We start from the raw sequence: 21,975 nt of genomic DNA on the forward strand, positions 1-21,975 counted from the left end.
CTCGGCTTCCCAAGAGGCTTTTCAAAATTCAATAAATAACATCTGTAGGCGATGTTGGGTGCAGACCTAGCAGAGTGCGTCATAACACTGAGCTGGCAGAACAAAGAAACCATGACGACTGCCAAGTTTCCATGGCAACCGCTGCGAGGCTTGGAGAGTATAATAGCACATCAATCATTGTCCAAAAGAACTTCATTATCAGCAAGAAAAAAAACCTTTAGGATCTGTTTAGTGTGCAATTGTGGGTTAACTCACCTCAAAGCCTTGCTCTCTAGCAAAAGTGGCAGCTTCCTGAAATAATAAAAAAAGAACAGTTAATTATAAAGTGCTAGATAATGAAGAAATAACACATTTTGAAACTCATTCAGCCAGTTTTCCTTTTACACGATTATCTCAATACACCCATATACAGTTGTTCAATTCTGATAATCGCACCAAAAGCTTCCCCCTCCTTCCTCAAGCCCAACAACAGTACAATGTCAACACACTTCACAAGTTCAAATAAAGAAGGTACAATATGTTTTTTGCAGGCGAGGAAAGTTACTTCTGGAGATAGGAAACTAGGACTAGGAAACCATTACTTGAAATCCAGACAAACATCCTTCAGACGTATTCTTAATTGAAATTGTATCGTATCTCCATTTATGTATGGCACTTCATGGGATACAGGTTATCAAGCCATTTTAAAAAATCATTTGTCATCTACGGTGCATTAAAAAAATGGGATCACAAAATGTGTTCAAACCCTTGTGGTGGAATCAGATGAGCATTTAAAAATACTCTGATGTCTTAATCACTGCTTTAGGCAGTTTGACTATGTTCTTTTCCTGAAGGAACAGAGGAAACATCAGGATATCAGAATGTCCTCATTTCTTATTTATATTAATTGGAGCAATTAAAATCTGTTTTGAAATAAAAGCAAGGAGACAGAAGACAATAGCAATGTTTTTCCCCTCACTCACTTTCTACCTTAACATTGCAAATATTGCAGAAAACCCTCAAAGTTTTTATGTTTTTACTTGCATTCTTCCAGATTATCTTTGCCAAGTGATATTAATAGAGGGATAAGTCTTGAGCCAAAATGGTGAGCTGATCCAATTAAACAAAAATAACTACCGTATCAAACCATTTAAATCCAGTGTCCCTACGACAGCTTTTAGTGCTGCAGAAAATACATACTTGTGGACCTATATGATCTGCCAATTTGGGGGCAATATAAGAATTTGAAGTGGGTACAATTGATTATAACAACAGTAAGTTGAGGTTAATAAAATGTGATAAGCTGAAAAGCACAACTCCTCAGGCTGCTTCACTGCAGAAACATAAGGCTGACCGGGTTAGCCTTAGCTGATGTTGACAGAAAAACTGAATCATGGTCCTGACAATTGGGTGCGGGCAAGGTTAGCCACTTTGACAATTTACTTACAATTGAATTCCTTCTTGTACATCACACAGTCAATGACATTTGCTAGCCTGGCTGTCAAGAAGGAGTGTAGGGTTCAAAGATATCATGCAGTGTTTTCCTAAACCAGCATGTGATTAACAAAGCCTATGCTCGTATGAAAAAAGGAGCCTGCAAGCTTCCGCTCTGAAGTGATGCACTTACAATGAACTGCAACACAATCAAGAAAGCCTCAAATGGGACCCTGACACAGAAAAAAAACAAAATTAAGAAAAATAAGGGAGTCATAAGGGGGCAGAGAATAAGAAAATGGACTAAAAATTACGTACTGTAGCCAAATTCCTTCTTTAATCTCAGGTTTTTGGTCGTGCAATTGAAATCGGAAGTTACACTGATCTGTCCTAAGGGGATTTCTTTAATGTCCCAATGCAGCAGGACATTAACATCTGTGTTAAACTATTGTTTGGCCAGGAAACTGGACACCAGTACATTCTTACATCTGTGAAATAAAAACTATTCTAGTTAAGTAGTATTTCCTTATGTGGGAGACTTTGAGAGAATTCATCTTAATTTTCTGTACTGGGGCACCCATGCATAGCACATGTGGTTTGAAAGACCTGGCCCTTCCACAAGAAAGGATAAATGATTGCACATTTGTTAAAAAGTGTCTCATCTTCGGATTTTCCTGTTAGAGCGTCATCTTTTAGCCCGGTCTGCTGCCTGGCTACATGAATAATGGTAGCTAGCATACAATCATAGATTTTCCTGCAGTTGACCTCTAATCTAAGGGTGTCTGAACGTGCCAAAGAACAGCAGCAATCTTAATTTTCTTCTCTCCTATCAACCGAACCTCAGAGTAACTCCTGAGCAGCTTCTTTCAGTAAGGACTGCGTCTATGGCCCCCTAAGAATCAGCCTCCCTCAGAATTACACCCCTTTAAGAATTAATGCCCTTCCAGTAAAAAAGATAATAAAGCTCAAAACACATGTTTGGAGACTACAGTTTGGTGTTTGCAAAATGGTGAGAAATGTGAGGCAGGCCCTGAATGCCAGGGACAGTTCAAAGTAAATTAACCAGATAAAAGCGATGAGAACCTTTTAGTATCTATTCACAATAACAGTGAGAACAGGAAACAAGCAGACCCCATCTGTGCAGCCCTAGGGCACCTCATACTGAGCTTCACGTCTAATAAAGTAGTCAGGTTAAAATCTAAGTGGCTGTAACATGTGGAGACTGCTAGGGTTACAACGGCCAGCCAGGGCGTTCCCTGATGCAGGTGATAATCAGTATGATAATCACTATATTTACAGGCTTTCCATCTTATATCTGACATTGGAAATCACGAAGAAGGAGGGATTAAGGAAATAAACAACCTACACAGAAGCTTTACTGCTCCCCGGAGAATGCAGCATTTTCATTCATCCGTGACAGGCAACAACAGCAAAGCAAAACAGCGACAGAACAGAATTTTCTTAGGAGGCTTCATTTCACATCAGGAGTTCTTTCAGTTTTGATAAACTTTAGACATTATTCATTCATTACTCCAACTCAGCATTTTCTGAGCTATTTTCCGTTATTTTCTACAACAGAACATCTCATTTCATAAAACCCTCTCCCACACCTTTTTACTCTTTCATACTAAATATATTAAAAACTCACACTCCTTTTTCTATATAATCTTTTTACTAACCATTCGCGACAGCGAATTTATTGCCGTACCACCTAAAGTAGAAATGGGATTTATTATTAGTTATGAAACATTATTTGGCTCATGCAGTTTGGGGAAAAAAAAAGAATCCTAAGTACAGTCATGCTGAAAAAAACTGTGTACAGCGTTACTTAATGGGAGTAACACAATGTCACCAAAGTTAACACACACCCTCTCTTTGCACAATAGTGAGCAGTTTACACAGGAAAGTGAGATAAATTAAAGAGATAATAATAAAAAAGACAACTTCCGTTAGTACTGGCCTTGTTGTTATGTTAGAATTCACTTGCTAGCTGGAAACTATTTCCAGTCTTGCATGTATTTTATTGCTGTTGGAGTCCCAGCATTTAGTAAATGGAGCTGTCTGTAATCGACACTGGGGCTAATTGTAACAGGACTTGTTAAAATTCTGAGCCCTTTTATCACCAGCAATACAAACTATTTGTTTGTAAGTAAACAGAAACATACCCTCCAAACACAGAATTCATTAGCATCTGCATTCCTAGGAGTATTTGTTAGCCCCCTGTGTTAGAAGAATTTTATGATTATAGTTAAGATGGCTCAACTTCAATAATTGTACATTCTGTTTGCCATAACTCACAGAAGGCACACTATATATTAAATATTCTTGACATATCCAAATTCTTTTTGTTGGTACCAAGGTTTTATGATGACTTGATCAAATTATAGCCAAAATGGTAACAACATGCATGTTGGGTTAAATTTAATTCATGTAGGCCAACATAAAATTCATGCAGTTGCACTGAACAGCATTTAAAACCATGTATTGCTGAAATTAGCTGACAAAGACTGTTTCAAAAGCACCACCAACAGTATTATCTACAGTATGCATTTTAACCTTTATACAGAGAAAAGGAGCACTGTAAACTAAATTTGCATTTCATTGCTGAAATCAACTTTATCTCATAAAGAAATGATAAAACAGCAGGACAGCAATGATACCCTTGCACACTGAATGCATTTCCCGTAATTACACAAGAAAGCAAATGCAGGGGACACCGAAGCTAATCCCTCCCCTGCCATCCTTCTTGGTAGAGGAAACATCTCACAGAATAACCTAAACTCACATATTACAGTACTACCCTGTGCAGCTCTCTCTAATTCTCTGTTTTTCCTGGGGGGCTTGGAGGGGGGGATTGGATTTGATTAACTTTTTTTAATTGGGGGATTACTGGCAGGTTTTGAGGGAGTTCCTATTGCAATAACTGAAAACTTCCTGACTTACCCAAAACAAGCCCCTTTCACGTTTTCAGGAATATCATCCTCTTCTTCTGCATAACAAATCTGTGACTTAGTGGGTTCAGCCCAGCCCATGAATCAATGTAATCTTAAGCCCGCACACACACACACAGCATGTGTAACTGCAGAGGAAGATCCTTGCAGTAAATCAGAGTGCATAAAGGCAAAAAGAAATAAAAAAGCAAACTTGAGTGGACTCACTCAATAGGAAACAGTAAATGACTACGAGGACCATCCACTTAGTGTTTGCATTTGATGGAACCATTCCTACTGGTACCAACCATATTTGATTATAACTTGAATAGTACTTCCACCACTATACCTTACAAGACTTTTTAAACTACTAAAATCTTCTAAAAATCAATCTTAAACATTTCCCTCCTCAGCTTCAGGCTACTGCCGTTGTATGACTGTCTTCTAAGAAGTATGAATTGTTAGTTTTCTTCCATTTACATTGTTTCCTTGAATACATTAAAGGCTATGATTATCTTGCTCAGATAATTCCCTTTTTCTTCAGTATAATAATTTAGTACTAATCAATCCCACTCATGAGTTCGCCTCTAAACCTGGTATAACTTTGTGTTCTTTGTATCCTCTCTTGCTTTTCTACTGTTTGCCTTGTTTGCTGCAAGGAAGTGTTAGTTGCAGAAATTATCTCTAACATTGAAACCCTGTTTTCTAAATGAAAAGGGTGACAACAAAGTAAAATAAGCAAATGGATATATAGAGAAGACTTTCATGCAAGTGATGCACACTGATATTTACAACTTCATTCTATAGAAGACTGACTCAAATAATCAAAGTTGTATTATATTGACAATCTCCTTTCTTATAGGTGCTAAAGATTTGTATTTCTGAAATAGACATTTTTATTCATTATTTCCTAAAGGACAGTATACTTGTAAAGCTTTCTAAAATAATAAAAAAAAAGAAAACAAACAAAATTTCATGTATTATTTTTCTCGCTGCTCTAGAGAGACATGAAAGTCTTCTGCTTTATTATAATATAATTACAAAAACTTGTACTTCAGCTTTCTTAGGTAGTCACATCTGTCCTTCCTATCTCCCTGTCCCTTCTGTCATCTTTCCTTGTCCTTAACAAAGAGCTTCCTCTGCTTTCAGAGCTATACCCTCCGTTTTATATACTCTATACGTATTGAGAACCTCTGATTTCAGCAGTATCTGTTGTGCCCATTAATCCTGAATACAGGCCCTTAAAAGACATCTTTTGTTAAAATCTCCCTCTTTTTTTTGTCAGAAGATGTGTCATGAAGAATACTACTGTCAAGATCACCATGTGCCCTCCTTTTGGTATTTCCTTCATAAAACACTCATCACAGTGCAGGAGCTAAGCTAGTTTTCAAGGAGGGGGGCTAGTGAGCTGTGCCATGCCATGTTTTCCACTCTTCCAGCTCCAGGCCAGTTTACACTAAATATGACCCTGGAAACGTGGCTTAAGGCACAGAGAGGACAATGGATTTTCAGTTGCTGCCTTTGAATTATAACAAAGATGTCATACATACACCCACTAACTTCACAACACAGTTGGTGGGGTGTTCTTATATCAAACCCAGGTATTTTATGCAGCCCATAAACCTGCAGCAATATGATCTGTCTTTATACCACTCTTTCCTGTGTATGCTACACAAAGCCAAACTGAGTTATACCTGATTTTATTGCCCATCCCAATTTTAAGTGAGAAAATAACAGATGCATATATATACACATATATAATAACAGAACCACACTTCTTAACATGCTGAATTAACAGCATGCAAGAGCTAAGATTGCTTTCATGCTATGCCCATAGGGGTGATGTCAAAGCTGTGGTAATGATAACCATGACCTACCTAAGGAATCAGAGGTAGACACTGCTGAAGACTACCTGATGATCACTTGAAAACATGATTTCAACAAATGGCCACTATCATTCTGTTATTTAAAATGAATGGATGGAAAGTCTATAAGACATAGTTCCAGCTGGATACTAACCTTTAGTGCCAACAGTACAGTTATTGTGGTTAGTGGTAAGATACATACGTTCCTCTTCAATTCAGCGCTAAATAGTTATCAACAGTTACTCAAAACACTGTAGATTGTCCTATCCAGCCTTTTATGTCATTGTAGTCTGATTTAGACAGGCATTACTTTAAGGTCAACTATTACTACATTGCACTCTGTAAAAGCAATACAAGCCCATATGCCTTTAATTAAAAAATGGCCATTTATAAAGGCATTCAGGGTTCAGGAGGCAAATGTGATTTTACCCTTTTTTTTCACGTCCCCCAGAGACAGTTGCTTTAACATGGGTCATATGAGAGTTTGAGAAAGAGGAGTCAAAAGAACCACCCAGCATATTGTCTGAAACAAACGTCTACCTGGTGAAACTCTGCTACAGCTGATAAAGTCTGAGCTATACTTGGGGATGTGTTACACGGATGTAATGCTTCCCAATTATTTTCGTTTGACAAGCACAGAAGACTAATCTTTAATTTGGTCAGTAGTGTACACCTGTTCACGTTTCAGAGAAGATCAATAAAAGCTGGTCACAGAATGGACAGACCCTGCACACAGCTCGAGAATCAACACTGAGAATCAGCAGTATCTGAGCAAGTATCTACCCCTTGCTGGTTATTACTGAAGAAAGCACAGCTGGCATCAATTGGATGGGCAGATTATCATAAAGGAACACCGAGGTGGTTTTTTCCCTCTTTACTTTTCCCATGTGTAGTGCCAGACCCAAAAATTGCTTTTCTTCATAAAGGATAGCAAGAGTTCATATCATATCCTAAAATATTATTTCAGCTTGCTCCAGTAGTACTAAAGATACTGGTAAATATATCTACACTACCTTCATCCAGTAGGTGAAAATATAAAGTAATAATAATAATCAGTTCAAGTGAATAATCAGAACAAGTATAAATACCATATGGGGTTAAAGTTCTAATGTTCAGAGGGGGTTCTGGCAGAGTACCAGAGGGTTTTGTCTGAAAAAGCCTAGTGTGAAAAAAATTGAGAAAGAAATTTATTTCCTGTCCTGCTTGGGTTCACCCTGGAGCATCTGTATTAAGTACAATTCATTAATATTCAAGTTATTTATTCTCCTATTCAGGTTATTACCAGAACTATAGTTTCTGCTAGAATCTTCTACAGAAAAAAATCAGCCTGAATCAGAGCTTAATGCCATTATAGGGTCTGCAACAGCTGCAGCAGTGATATGCCTCTGAGCCATTTTGAAATTTCATGATGGATAAAGTGCTATTACTTATATCTCTACCTTACATCCTTACCTAAAGAACTGAACTACCTATGACTCTGAATGTGTCTGTCTCCTCAAATATTATAAGCATCAAATTAGTGAACTATACTTCCTTAAACCACCTCTCTATACAAATAGGTCTGTGTATATCTTAAGAATAGATGCATCATGATCAGAAAAGAGGGAAAAGAAAACAAAGACCCCTTCCTTAATCATCACTTAATCAGGAGAACGTAATAAAAATGAAAACAAGTGTCTTAAAATTAATTTAATAGCTAGAAGATAAGAGTTTTATACGCATATAAAAAACAAAAGATGTGCGGGGTCTTTTGAAGTCTTTAATATTGCTCATTGTATGCTCTTAGTGTTAACTTTCTGGCTGAAGGATGACAAACAGAAATAAAAGATTGCATCATTTTCAACAAGGCCTTCTATGATTGCAACCACTTAGACTAGCCTGAAATCACTGACAAGATATTCTCATCTAGCAATTTCAGATGAAGAGAATAATGAGATACTGTCCTAAAAGTGCTGGGATCCAGCAGGACTTGTCTCTAGTCCAGCTAAAAGGTTAACACATTTTTAGCAGTGAAATTGAGTTGTTTTATACACTTTGTTTGGTATGCTGTCATGCACAGCCATTTAGAATTATAACTAAGGCTATGGTATTGGGAACCCTGTAAAGAGCAATCATGGCGTAACTCTCTTCATGTGCTAGGCTTGCACTGCTTGTTAACTCTAGCAAGAAAATAAAATTGCTCACTGCAACCTCCAGCAATAACACTAACTTTTTAACTGATCTTAATATTACACATTTTACCCTTCCAATTAAGTTTGAACCCACTTGACTTAAAGATTCTTATTGGTGGTTGTTGTGCTATTTAATGCTAATTCGATGATGCATTTATCTGTGTTCAAGATATAATTTTTTTCTTGTATTTTCAGTTTTAGCTACTGCAGCTACTTTATGGAAGGAAAAACCTAGTTCTCAGTGTGTACTAGCGGCTCTCTCTCACAACATGGTCATTGCATGGAAAAACAAAATTTCAATCTGACCACAGTTAGGTCACTGTGGTCCTAACCAAAGAACATGAGTTCTAATTCCAGATGTGACTAAGGCACTATTTATCATCTTGGACAAGCTGCTAATTTCTTGCACCAATTTTTAAAATATCTATAAAAGTTAGAATTTACCTGCTTCTGACCAGTAAGTGTTTGAGGATGAGTGGTTTTTTGGTATGTTTGTTCCTTTTCTAAGAGAAGCCAACCTGAACCTAAGATGGGCTAAAACAGAGCAGAGACTGAAAGAAAAGTCAAGTAATGAAATTAGAGGAATCACAAATTCCAACATATTTTAAAAAGGTATTACAAAAATCACAGAGTGGTTGAGGTTGGAAGGGGCCTCTGAAGATCATCTAGTCCAACCCCACTCCTCAAGCAGGGTCAGCTAGAGCAGGTTGCCCAGGACCATTGGGTTTTGAATATCTCCAAGGATGGAGACTTCACAGCCTCTCTGGGAAACCTGTCCCAGCATTTCACCACTCTCACAGTAAAGGTTTTTTCTTATACTTGAGTGGGAATTTCTTGTAGTTGAATTTGTGCCTGTTGCCTCTTGTCCTGTCACTGGACACCACTGTGAAGAGCCTGGCTCCATCTTAATTACTACCTCTCGTTAGGTATTTATACGCATTGATAAGATCATTCTGACCCTCTTCTTGAGGCTCTCACTCTCCTCTCCTCATATGACACATGCTCCAAACCCTCAACTATCTCTATGGCCCTTTGCTGATACCACTCCAGTAAGTCCATGTCTTTCTTGTGCTGGGGAGCCCAGAACTGGACCCAACACTCCAGATGTGTCTCACCACTTCTGAGTCAAGGGGAAGGATCACCACCCTCCACCTGCTGGCAATGCTCTTCCTAAGGCAGGCCAGGATGCTGTTGGCCTTCTTTGCTGTGAGGGTACATTGCTGGCTCAAATCCATTTTTTGCCCCCCAGGATCCTGAGGTCCTTTTTTGCAAAGCTGATTTCCACCCAGCTGGTCCCCAGCCTGTCCTGGGACCAACATTCCTCCCCAGGTACAGGACCTGCCATTTATATTTGTTGAACTTCATGAGATTCCTGTTGGCCCATTTCTTCAGTCTGTTAAGGTCTTCAAAATTTGATATTATACTTCACGTTAAGATAGTAGCTACTGATTCCAAGCACAGGATAAAATCCATGCTGGGGCTAGGCAGACAGGGAAAGACTTTGTCAAAGGCTTATTGATATATGCAGAAAAGTCAGATGATTGTTAGGATGGAAAAGAAACAGCTGAAGATACCAAGCAACTAACCACAGCCACGCAGCAGGCAGATAGTCAGGGACTACAAATGAATCAGAACAAGCTGACAAGCTGCTCTGACAAATAAGGAGTCTCTCTCAAACTAGGAACCCCCCCCATCCAGCTTCTGCTGGCCAAAGGACTGCTAGCATCAGTACAGCACACCAAAGATGAAGAAAACAATGGAAGTCCATTCACGTTTTGACCACTGAACTTCACCTATTTCACATGGGTTATAATATGCTTGGCAGCAGACATTCAAATTATCTATAACCAATTGCTTCATGCATTCAGATCACTCTCATTTCATTATAATTGCTTTTTCCTTTAAAAATTGGCTTAGGTAAAAAGATCATGACTATCCTACTGGTTGGTTTTGTTACTATGCTTTCAAACATGAAATTTTTTCAGAATTTTTTCAAGAAGCGGGCTTCAGAATTCCTATGACAGAAAGCAAACTATAAGCTTTCTCAGCACTACTTTCTACTTTTAAAATACCCCACTCTCATCAAAAAAAAGGGAAACGAGAAAGAGTAAGATGCAAAAAGAATATAAAATGATGTATGAATATGTATGAATTCCTATGGAAAAAAAATTCAAAATTAAATGATTTAATTATGGAAAATTACATTCCTGCATCAAAGATCAGTAATCTTTCACCTAAGACATAACAGCGTAATTATGACAACAATTTATTTGTTAAAAGTGCATAGTTTAGTAATGCATTATTACATGGATAACTGTATGCAAACCTCTTTCAATATGATCATTTGCTCTAAGCTGCACTGGGTATATAGCAGTAATACTGATAAGAAACTAAATTCATAGTGGTTTTGTCAGGCATTTGTCTTCCCTGTATATATGTGTATATATGTATACATATACACACAACTTTCCCAAATGCATATATAGCTTATGACAAAACAAAGGTGATCTCCCTCTCTGAAATCTTCCCTATTTCAGCCTTCTCCTACAGGCATCCATTCTCCAAACGGTTCCTGCTTAAATCAATGGTTTTCACAAGCATTTTTATTCACTAGACCTCTAACTAGGGGAAGAAAAAAAAACTGCCTGCAATGGAATCACAGCCACTAAAATACCACAACTTATCGGCACTTTCAAGTTTTCTGAGCACTTGAAGGTTATGAAGACCTGCAGCTGTAGTTTGAGATATACTGGCTACATCACCATTCATGTTAAATAGTACTGATGTATCTTTTTGTAACTATGAAGTGATTTTACCTTGTTAATATAGTTGCAATGAATTATTATCTATTCTCTCTTAAAAATATCATTTGATATATTCACTATAAAATATTAAAGTGCAAATATATTTTTCTTACAATGTAATGACTGAGGTTGCTGTACAATTTGCTATGTACTATTGTTCTTCAGTTCATAAATTCACATAGGTAACTTTTAGAGCCAAGTTGAAAAGTAAAATTTGGACTCAGTCCACACAGAAGAGAAATGAAAGATTTAGTCTACATTTGAATAAAAGAAAACTTTGAGTTTCAACTGTGCTCTTCTTACAAGAGCATTTCTCTAAATCTCTGCTAAGCAAGGACACTCTCCTAGTGGCACCAGTTGTATATTCTAAAGGATCATAAAAATGTATCATAGTTTTCAAGCAATAATGTTTTATAAATTTTGTACGTAAGCATACAAAAAACTTACCATCTCCGATTCCAGCATATGCACATTCTCCACATATTCTCAGACTCAAAGAACATTTTTTAATCCTCAGCTATACTTCAGAACAGCTACCACTTTAACCTCTACTTCTGTGTCTTTAAAATGCTGCATTTATTTTAGGATTTGTCTCACACCTATTTTTTAATTACTGAGATAACAGATTGACATTATATTTTAATATACATTTATATATTTGCTAACCATCACTATATGCTTTGTATATGTTCGCATATTGCAAATGAACCTGAAATTGCACCTGATACATTTCTTATTTTATTACATGACAAATGTAAGACTGCAAATTATTCTGAACCTGAAATTAGTAGTCGTAGTAATAGTAGCAGTAATTCAGTTTTGGACAGGTTATTTTTAGCTAAGTACTTGCTCAAGCCCTTCACTACAGATTTCTCACACCTCCTGAGTACTTAGAAGTGTAAATAATCTTTTTTTTTTCCCTCTGCCTGTAGCATTATATTTGTGTTCAAATAGAACAGAAGTTATTTCAATCTATTTAGCTTGCCTCACACTTTCCAACACAAAGAATTCCTGTGATTTCTTCCAAGACGCTGTGTCTCTTCCATTTTATGCAAAACTTGAAAAGAGCTGTAGGGTCAAAGCAGTGCTGTTCTTTTGTTCAGATTGCATTCCAATTTGGGTTCTTGAAAATTTACTTCTTTCTCTTATATTAGTAATAAATTTTTTGGCCAAATACCAGACGACAAATGAATGGGAACATTCTAAAACAGTAGTGCTATGCTTTCAGAGCAAAAGTAGTGGCAATAACAGCACACCAGATGCTGCACTGGAAGCTTTTTTAAAAGACAGCTATTTAGGGATTTAGGGAAATGAAGAAAAAAATAGGCTAGGACCTCTGAAAACTGGCACAAATTTGTAGAATCTCCTTCGTTTGATTTTTTTTTTCCCCTAAAAGAGCTAAGAGGAATGTAGTGCTCATATAATATAGTAAAATCTAATTATGTTATAAACAACAATCTAGAACAGATATTCAGCACTAGCAGACATGCATACATCTTCCTAATTCTGTCTTTTGTCAGATTTTTATATCATACACTCTCCTCTCTCAGTCAAATTAATCAACTCTTCTGAATTATGCTTCGAAAAGTCACATATGACATTTACCATGCCATGTTTTGAAAATCGTCATGCTCTAAAAGGCATTTTGATCTTAAGTTTAGACCATGAAAACAAATGGTTTATTTGGAATCTGGCTGGCTTACATGGCGAGCAGCGAACAGTTTGCAGAGGATACTGTGCTAAAAGTGTCACTTTTAAAAAATAATATTGAAGCAGTTCTTTACAAACATGGCACTTGTCCAAAGCACATATGGAACATTAAATATAACCATAAAATTTTACGCACCAGATTTGACCAAGGTCTTGAGCTCTAATTTATATTTTCTCCGTTTTGCTGGAAGACTAGCTGCATTTGATAAAGCTACTTCATAAGGACTCTGTTTTCCTAACATTTACACATCACACATCTGGACTTGGAAAGTGATTCTGGGTAAAAGAGCCAACTAATGCAGATCTTGTTTACATTATGTGCAATTATTCTTGTGTCATGAATCTCCCTGGGATATCAGAATGTGCTGAAGACACCCAAAGAATATGTACTTCAAATAAAAGTGCAAAAGCCTGGGTGTTTCTGCCCCTATCAATGAGCTCGGTACACATGATCATGTAAGAAAATGAATGGTATTTGTATTTTCTAATAATATTACATTTCATTTTTATTAATTATTTGTATGCAATTAGAGCTGCCCTCAGTGTCTGAAGATCTCTGTTTGGATTGTTTTTCCCTCAGAACTTGTGCACTGCAGCCAAGGGAACTAAGTGATGGCAGTTGCAACACTCAATTCAGTTACATAAACACATCTTCCCTGCCAGATTCCCCTGAGGTGTTCCAATTTCATGAAGTAAGTCTCTAGCATTTAGTAATGAACCGAACCAGCAAGTTTCTTTTCATGTGACAAGAAATTAGGTCCTCTGCTCCTGGCAGCAGAGCAGCATGTGTGTGAACATCACACACATGGAATCCACCCCAGACCGGGTGGCTGCACCAGCAAGAGGACAGAGAAGAAATACAACACCCAAATAGCTACAGAACAAGAATTAGATGTCAGATTTTAGTAGGAGAAAGACAGCCTTCATCCAGAAATTGAGGCAGATTTATTCTTAAGTCTGTTGCAGTGCCAACAAATGTGAGTGTACGTTATACCTTCAGCCACATACAAGATGCATGTGCTTCCGTATTGAGTGTATTTGCCAGTAGTGATAAAAAACACTCTGGCCAGACTATTCCTGTAGGTGTAAATGGAGTTACATTTTTTAACATCACAGCTGGAACAAACATACTCTTGACTACAAAAGCAGTATGTGGTAAAAGTGGAGAGACATAGACAGAGTGACTGAATCTATCACACAGACGATGAGCTGCAGGGAGAGAGGGCTTTCTGGACGAAGTTTCCCACCGTACTGGCCCATCAGCGTGAAGCTGGGTGGTCATACTCCATTGACTTGCTGGAGCTTACCCTTACCATGGATAAGTCACTGTTGAAGGCTATCTGGTAAATTATATAGGGACTAGTACCTATATGTCTATGCAAAGGTCAGAGACAATATAAGTCTTCGGGTATGTTTATATCAGGCAGTGGAGCATCAGAGAGATCTCAGAACTACCTGAGCTGGTAACTCACGCAGAGTCATACAGCTTAAGGTACTCCTGAAGCCCAGCACTCGCACCAGCAAATTGAATCGTCTAGTTTTGCAGGTTACATGTCCAGGGTCAGCTCAAATGTCTTTGGTTGAAGAGTACACCTATGCTGTTAAGGTTTATTCGCAAATTCCACTTGCTGCCTAAAAAACCATAAAAATACTAAGGTTTTTTTTCTGAGAAAGAAATACAGGAGAACGGAGAGAACCCAAATAAAAACTGAAGTAGTTAGATTTACTTATTAATGATTACTAATTATAACACAATGAAAGAGGCTGGTTTTGATCCTTTTACACAATTTGCAGTCAACATGGAAGCCATGAAAAAAAGTTTCCTTCTTTCTAATTTAAGACTTCATTTTCCTTTGGGGACCTCTGATCAGATTTAGAGAGTCTAAACAGTGGCATTGCTACATAAAGCTGGAATCTGAACCACCCAGTCTCCACCACCACTTCAAGAACTTAGAGAGGTTGGATCAAACTTCCCAGCTAAACTAATTTCCTAACTCTTCCCTACAACTCATACAGATAAACTTAATACCTAACAGCACCATGTCCACTCCCCTACCCAGCAAAGTGAGATTCCTTCTTTGTGGCAAGAATTCTGACACCGCACTATGTGAGGAAGAGGAGATCAACCGTTACATGAATGTGGATCAATTTTACTTTTGCATCTTCACATGGAATTGCTAATGGCTGGCTCCATGTGTCGACATGTTTCTTCAGTAATTCATGTGCCCTGCTCCTCTTTAGTTAAACACATTTTCAAAGTAAGTTAAACAGGAACAAACTACTCCTGTTCTAGCATAAGATTGTCCACAAATGGACACAATACAAATCTGAGTTAAAGCTGTTGTACTTAAAATAATGTGCTATCTCAGTTCAGATTAATTTTCCTGCGTAGACAAGTCTTTATTAAAGGAGAATGACTGAAATGGTGGATTAAGTCTGCAGTCCTGCAAACCGCTTTTCTTCAAATATCTGTATTCACAATCGTTATATGTATTCAGGTTATCTCACACTGTCTACATGTGAGAAAACATAACTCGGCTATAAGAAGGAGAAATCTAGACCTGTGATAAAAGAGTTTTCACCTTTTATTTGCCCACTGTCACAAGTCACATCGGGGTAGCCTGCAACTGCCCCAGTGGCCAATGCTGATTTGGGAAATCTAGTACTTGGCTTCTCAATTCTATTGGTGTTAGTGAGCTGCACCCCAAGTATACAAGGTCACTACCTAAATTGATCAATTCACGATTTCTAAAGTAGAAGCCGGAAAAAAACCCACCACTTTCTGTGATGCTATTTTATATAACATTAACAAGCTGTAAATAGCCAAAAGATGGCTTTGCTTATGAGTTCACACTTAAAATCAGAGAAAACATCTCCTGAATACCACACATTATTTTCCTGGAATATTGCATGTAAGTACCAATATTTCACAGAAGACTAAAGGTTAAGTATATACTAGTGGAATCTCTGCTGATAGGAGCCAGTGAAGCTTTTCTTTCAGCTTAGTGGCAAAGGATTTACAATACTAGGGATGCTAGCGACCTGAGATCCACTTGCACCAATTGCTTTTCACCATAAAATGTTCTGTAAATCAATGTGTTACTGTTTGTTTAGAGAAGTGTGTGACACTCTCAACTTCTACTTTCAGTACTTGTGCAGAAAATAATCACAGTTCAGGTGGCATATGGGTATTTTGTATTTCAGAACTAGCAAAGAAATCCAGTGACATGGTCATTGCTATGGTAACTATACTTTTGTAGTGAACATTGAAGTAAATAGGTACATAAAACATGTATAAGTTGTCACTACGTAAGTTACTGCTGCCCTGGAGCTGCAATAATGTGCTTCCTTTAAAATCGTTAAATCTAGCCATAAATACTTGCTATCTTGCAAAGTCCTATTATTTCAATAAGATGACAAGGCTCCTTTTACATAATATAGTGCAAACACACAAGCAGATTGATTTATCAAGAAAGGAACTTTTTGGAGAAGTAATTTATTGGCCTGTAAGTAACAAAGTATGAACAGGCTTCTGGCCTGCATGAAGAAGGTTGCCGTCACTGAAACTTGGTGGGACGAATCCCATGACTGGAGCACAGCTATCAGTGGCTACAGGCTGTTGAAAAGGGACAGACGAGGAAGGAGGGGCAGAGGGGTTGCCCTCTACATCAAGAAATGGATAGATTGTGAAGAGCTGTCTCTGAAGAATAGCCATGAGCACATTGAAAGCTCATGGGTAGGAATTAGAGACCAAGGCAACAAAGGGAAGCTTATGGTTGGCGTCTACTATAGGCCACCCGATCAAGGGGAGCCTATTGATGAAGCCTTCTTACTCTAGCTACAGGAGGCATCATGCTGGCAGGCTCTCGTCCTGCTGGGGGACTTCAACGACCCCAACATCTGCTGGAAAAGTAGCATGGCAAGCTGTAGGCACTCCAGGAGACTCCTGGAGTGCATTGAGAATAACTTCTTAAGCCAGGTAGTAGACAGCCCTACCAGAGGGGATGCGATACTGGACCTGTTGGTCATCAATGCAAATGAGCTAATTGGTGACGTCAAGACTGGAGGCAGCCTGGGCTGCAGCGATCATGCACTGGTGGAGTTCACAATCGTGTGGCACATGGGTCAGGTGAAGAATAAAGTCAGGATCCTGAATTTTAGGAGAGCAAACTTCCAGCTGTTCAAGAAGTTAGTTAATAGAAGTCCCTGGGAAACTGCCTCAGGGACAAGGGAGCAGAACAGAGCTGGCAGATTTTTAAGGATGCTTTCCATAGAGCGCAAGAGCTCTCAATCCCCAGGTGTAAGAAATCAGGAAAGGAAGGCAAGAGCACCCTTCAGCAAGTTTGCAGATGACACCAAACTGAGTGGTACAGTTGACACGCCTGAGGGACGGGATGCCACCCAGAGGGACCTGGACAAGCTCAAGAAGTGGGCCCGCGTGAACCTCATGAGGTTCAACAAGGCAAAGTGCAAGGTCACAAGCATGGCCAGCAGGTCAAGGGAGGTGATTCTGCCCCTCTACTCTGCTCTGGTGAGACCCCACCTGGAGTAATGCATCCAGCTCTGGAGCCCTCAGCACAAAAAAGACATGGACCTGTTGGAGCAGGTCCAGAGGAGGGCCACAAAAATGATCAGAGGAATGGAACGCCTCTCCTAGGAAGACAGGCTGACAGAGTTGGGGTTATTCAGCCTGCAGAAGAGAAGGCTTCGGGAAGACCTTATTGCGGCCTTTCAATAGTTAAAGGAGGCTCATAAGAAAGATGGGGACAAACTTTTTAGTAGGGCCTGTTGTGGAGGACAAGGGGGAATGTTTTTAAACTGAAAGGGGGTAGATTTAGACTAGATATAAGGAAGAAACTTTTTACGATGAGGGTGGTGAAACACTGGAACAGGTTTCCCAGAGAGGTGGTAGATGCCCCATCCCTGGAAACATTCAAGGTCAGGTTGGATGGGGCTCTGAGCAACCTGATCTAGTTGAAGATGTCCCTGCTCTTTGCAGGGGGGTGGACTAGATGATCTTTGGAGGTCCCTTCCAACCCAAACTATTCTATGATTCTATGATAAGAAAACGACTCCCAGGTCTTGATGCACTGAGGCAAGGTTGAGCCATTGTGGAAAGTTTGAAAAGCTAAGGAAATTTCTCCATCTCTGCGAAGTACAGAGCCATTTTCAGGTAGAGCACTCCATCTGATTTTCTCAAGTCTCCCCCTTATTCTTTGCCTCCTCCTCTCCTCAAATAATTCATCAACAGCTGAGATGTGGAATTAGAAAAGAACAGGCTGGACCCTGCGCTCCTTTAGCAAACATCAGTAAGGTGCAGAAAGAGATCTTGGTCTCCTTTCATGCTCTGCTCTTCATCATGAAGAACGTCTGGCTTAAGGAGGACCTCCTTTTGTCCCAGCTAAGCAATATAACACGGTTAGGTCTTTCATACACAAACTTGTTTTGGAACAGTTAAGCGCAAGCTAAACACTTAGCTTAACACAAGCTTTTCACACATAGTGATGATGAACTGATACTCTGAGAAGGAAAGCGCAGTTGTTTTCCAATTTAGACAGTGACTGTAATCCTGCTGAGCAGATAACCAAAGGGACCGGTCTACCCATGACACAAAATGAAGGAAGGCACTGATAGGTCAAGTGGATCCCTTGGGATCATTTCCTTGGGTTAGATTACATGTATGGCTTGGAAGTCTTATGTTTCTGAAAGAAAGGGGATAGTGTTTTGTAACAGCTGCATTATAACATCATATCAAATGGATTAGGATGGCAATGGAGACTGGAAGGCCTACACAGTTATCACTGATAAGGGAGGTACAGCTGAATAAGTCTTTCATAGAACATATACCGGTGTATGTCCAGTGACTGGACAAACATCAACAGATACCTTTTTAAACTAGAGAATTCAGCTGCTGCAAGAAAAAAAAAGGTGGTAATTATATTTTACATATGAGGAGAAAGCATCCACCTAAATGTATCATTGATGTTCTGGTCATGCCTCTAACACCAATATTAAGTTCTGTTTTTCACTTAAAGCAGAGATTTGACCTCTGTTTACTATGAGAAATATTGTGTCAAGACCTTGCATGCTTTGAATGTACTGAGAGCGTACAAGAACTTTTTTTATGAATCCATTGGTAACTAGGTCCTTTACCACAGATACCAACATCGGCTGTATCCCAAAGGATTTAACAAACATGTCATAAGTAATTACCATTGGAAATTTGACATTCAGGCTACATTTAAAGATGGAAATTTAAACAAACTATTAATGATTGTTTTATCTAATTATATCTAGAGGGACTACAGCAGTGCAGGTAGCTCTAATATGGGATTACTAAAATGCTAGTTACCTATCAGTCTTTGTCTAATGATTTTATAGATTGTAACAATTTAGCAGTGGGGAAGAAGCTCAAAGATGGTGTTTTGGTTTCTTACTTTTAGACTGACTGTCTCAAATTACATTCCTGTTTAAAAATCATGTGGTCACACCTCGTTGGGCCTTTTCTTTAAAATATCCCCCATGTATCTGCTGCCTTAGCCCCATTGCACAGAGGGAACCTGCGACAGAAAAGGGGGAGAACAGGGAGTAAGATCTCCCTCTTCCTCTGGCAGTTAATTCCTAGATCAACTCAGGCTGTAATGCGCAACTTCACATTAATGTAACTCCGCAAATCACCACCTTAAGGGTCTGATTCATCAGTAATGCTCTCATTTCATTATGCTGCTCTGCTGATAGAAAAGGTATACAAGTACAGGTTAACAGGTTGTTGCACTGTGGCTGTTTTTCTTATACTCCATTATATTTGTAAATCTGTTCTTAAGAGTCAACATCAATACAAAATGATTTAAGGCTGATACTACTTGAAAGAGACAGAACTTTTGCATGGCTGTGTAATCCTTGGGTTTCTTGTTTGGAGTCCATGTATGACACTTTAAAAAAGCCCTAATAATAATAATAAACCAGGACTAAAATTTACATCAGGTCAATATAGAGTTAAAATCAGGGAATGAACCAATAACTTCAGTATTAAGAACTGCAAGTATGCTGTAAGAATTCTGAAATCCATAAGCATGAATATAAACTCAGGAAACTCAGGGTTAAGTTTATATTGAAAAAAATCCAATCACATTAAGATAAAGGATAGACAAGCAAGTTACTCATACATTAACTCCTACCTGTCATGATACTATGAACGAAAACATACATGAAAAACATCCAGAGTCCTGAAAACATAATTCCCAGCTAATCCAGAACCACAAACACGAAAAAATTTAAGTCATAACAATGGTTATTAGATAGTTTTACTACAGGGTACCCTGTCATTACTCTTCTCAACAGTAGGACTGAGAAGACACCTCCCTGAGACACAGCTCTTTCATGGCTCTTTTGTGCTGACAGAGGACCAAGTTAACAAAGAGCAACCTACTTCTCACAAATCTTGCAACACACAATCCCTGCTGCCATGTTAAAGACTAATGTGACAATACAGGGAAGTCCAACCTCCGTTCCCTTTGCTCTCCTGCATAAGACTTAGGCACAATACAGTTAATAATGAGTATGCATTCTTAGCCCACAATCTTTTACTCTGTTCTGCTAGAATTCAACAGTTGTTTTAAAACATGGGGATTGTTATTAAAAGTTGCTGGAAGTATTCATGCAGAAAGCTGAAAAGATTGACAGTGGGTTTTTTTACTTATATAGCAAAGACTAATTTGTATTTTACGCTGTTTCAGCAGTCTTCGACTGTTTTCTTCAAAATCACTGGCTCAGTGGCACCATATGGAGCATGTTGAACTTAAGATACCAAGAATGTGTCCAAGATATATCTCACTCCAGTGTGTTAAAACATTCCACCCTGCAGCTGTCATTATAGGAATATAATTCATACCCTAAAGTTTAAAGAAAAACAGTGTAGCTTACTATGCTTACAAAAATACACGATTTTTTTGGTTCCAAGTAACAGTCAGTAAATGGAGAACAGTTAATCTTAAATACTGCTTTCTTAAATATTTAAAATTTTAACTGATCATTAACTGCTTTAGTTCTGCATGATATTTAAGACTGAAAACAAAAAAAATACATGCAAAAGCATTACTAAAAAAATCTATAGTGAAGGGACTTATGTACCTAGACTTAGCATAGCCCATCATTACTTTTTTCTTTTCCATTGACTGCATTTCTTTTAAAAATTTATATATGAGATTACAGGGCAAAAACCTTAGCTACATTTTTGGTAATGGCACTGAGCAAGTGTATGATCATTGTTATGACATTTCACCTCTCTCTGGTCTTTACTTCTCCAGTCTTCTGTTTGTTATCTCTGTTTAAAATGTAAATTTCTCAGGACAGGACATGCCTCTTACTCTGTTTTGTACAGTGTATAGTACTCCAAACACCTTCTAAAAAGTTAACTGCTGTAATAATAAGAGTAGGAGATAGGCAAGAAAAAAGAACACATGATGGTTTCTTAGAAAAGCTGTCTTGGGATGGACACATTACTCAAATGGTCAATTTGCAAGCTAGTAATGCAAGTTGCTTTAGAAAAGGATCCACAAAACCATTGTAACATGCCAACCCATCATATATTCTGTATATGACATGTTTCAGAGGAAAACTATTTTGGAGAATTTAAAATTTTTATTGATACAATTTTTCATATGCCTTTGTCTGTAAAGTCAGGAAGTTGTATGAGGCTCAGGGGAAAATGTTTTAGAAACCTTCTAAGGTTATCCCATAATAGCTTATTGATAAATGGTAAACTCATATGTAAGGCTTAATATCCTGAGGCCTTCCAGGGCAGGCAGTAAGTTCTGTGTCTTGCTGGCAAGCTGGGGCTCTCCCCTCTACAATATTGTCAATCTTCCATTTACAGCCATCCAAGGACCAAAGATATTGATGCAGGCCTGAACTTTGCATGCCTTATGTCTCTAGCCAGTATAATATTAAGGAGGCATTTCATATTTGCAGGGAGATTACTGGAAGCAGGAACATGGAAGGGTTTTCAAGGGGTGGTTTACTACAGAAAGATGGCTAGTTGGGGTAGTCCAGAGCATAGAAGCTGGCTCTGTTGAGAGAGACC

At 38.4% G+C, this 21,975-nt stretch overlaps 1 protein-coding gene across 3 annotated transcripts in view; it reads right to left on the bottom strand.

Moving 5' to 3' along the window:
• The window catches only part of ADK (adenosine kinase), a 300,617-nt gene that overhangs the window by 49,894 nt on the left and 228,748 nt on the right, over nt 1-21,975 (bottom strand). For all 3 annotated transcript variants that reach the window (XM_075155352.1, XM_075155350.1, XM_075155351.1), the window contains one exon: nt 256-291. In XM_075155352.1, coding sequence (XP_075011453.1) covers nt 256-291 — 36 coding nt within the window. The remainder of the gene's footprint in view (nt 1-255; nt 292-21,975) is intronic.

Source organism: Calonectris borealis, chromosome 7 (genome assembly GCF_964195595.1).
Source record: "Calonectris borealis chromosome 7, bCalBor7.hap1.2, whole genome shotgun sequence".
Taxonomy (NCBI): domain Eukaryota; kingdom Metazoa; phylum Chordata; class Aves; order Procellariiformes; family Procellariidae; genus Calonectris; species Calonectris borealis.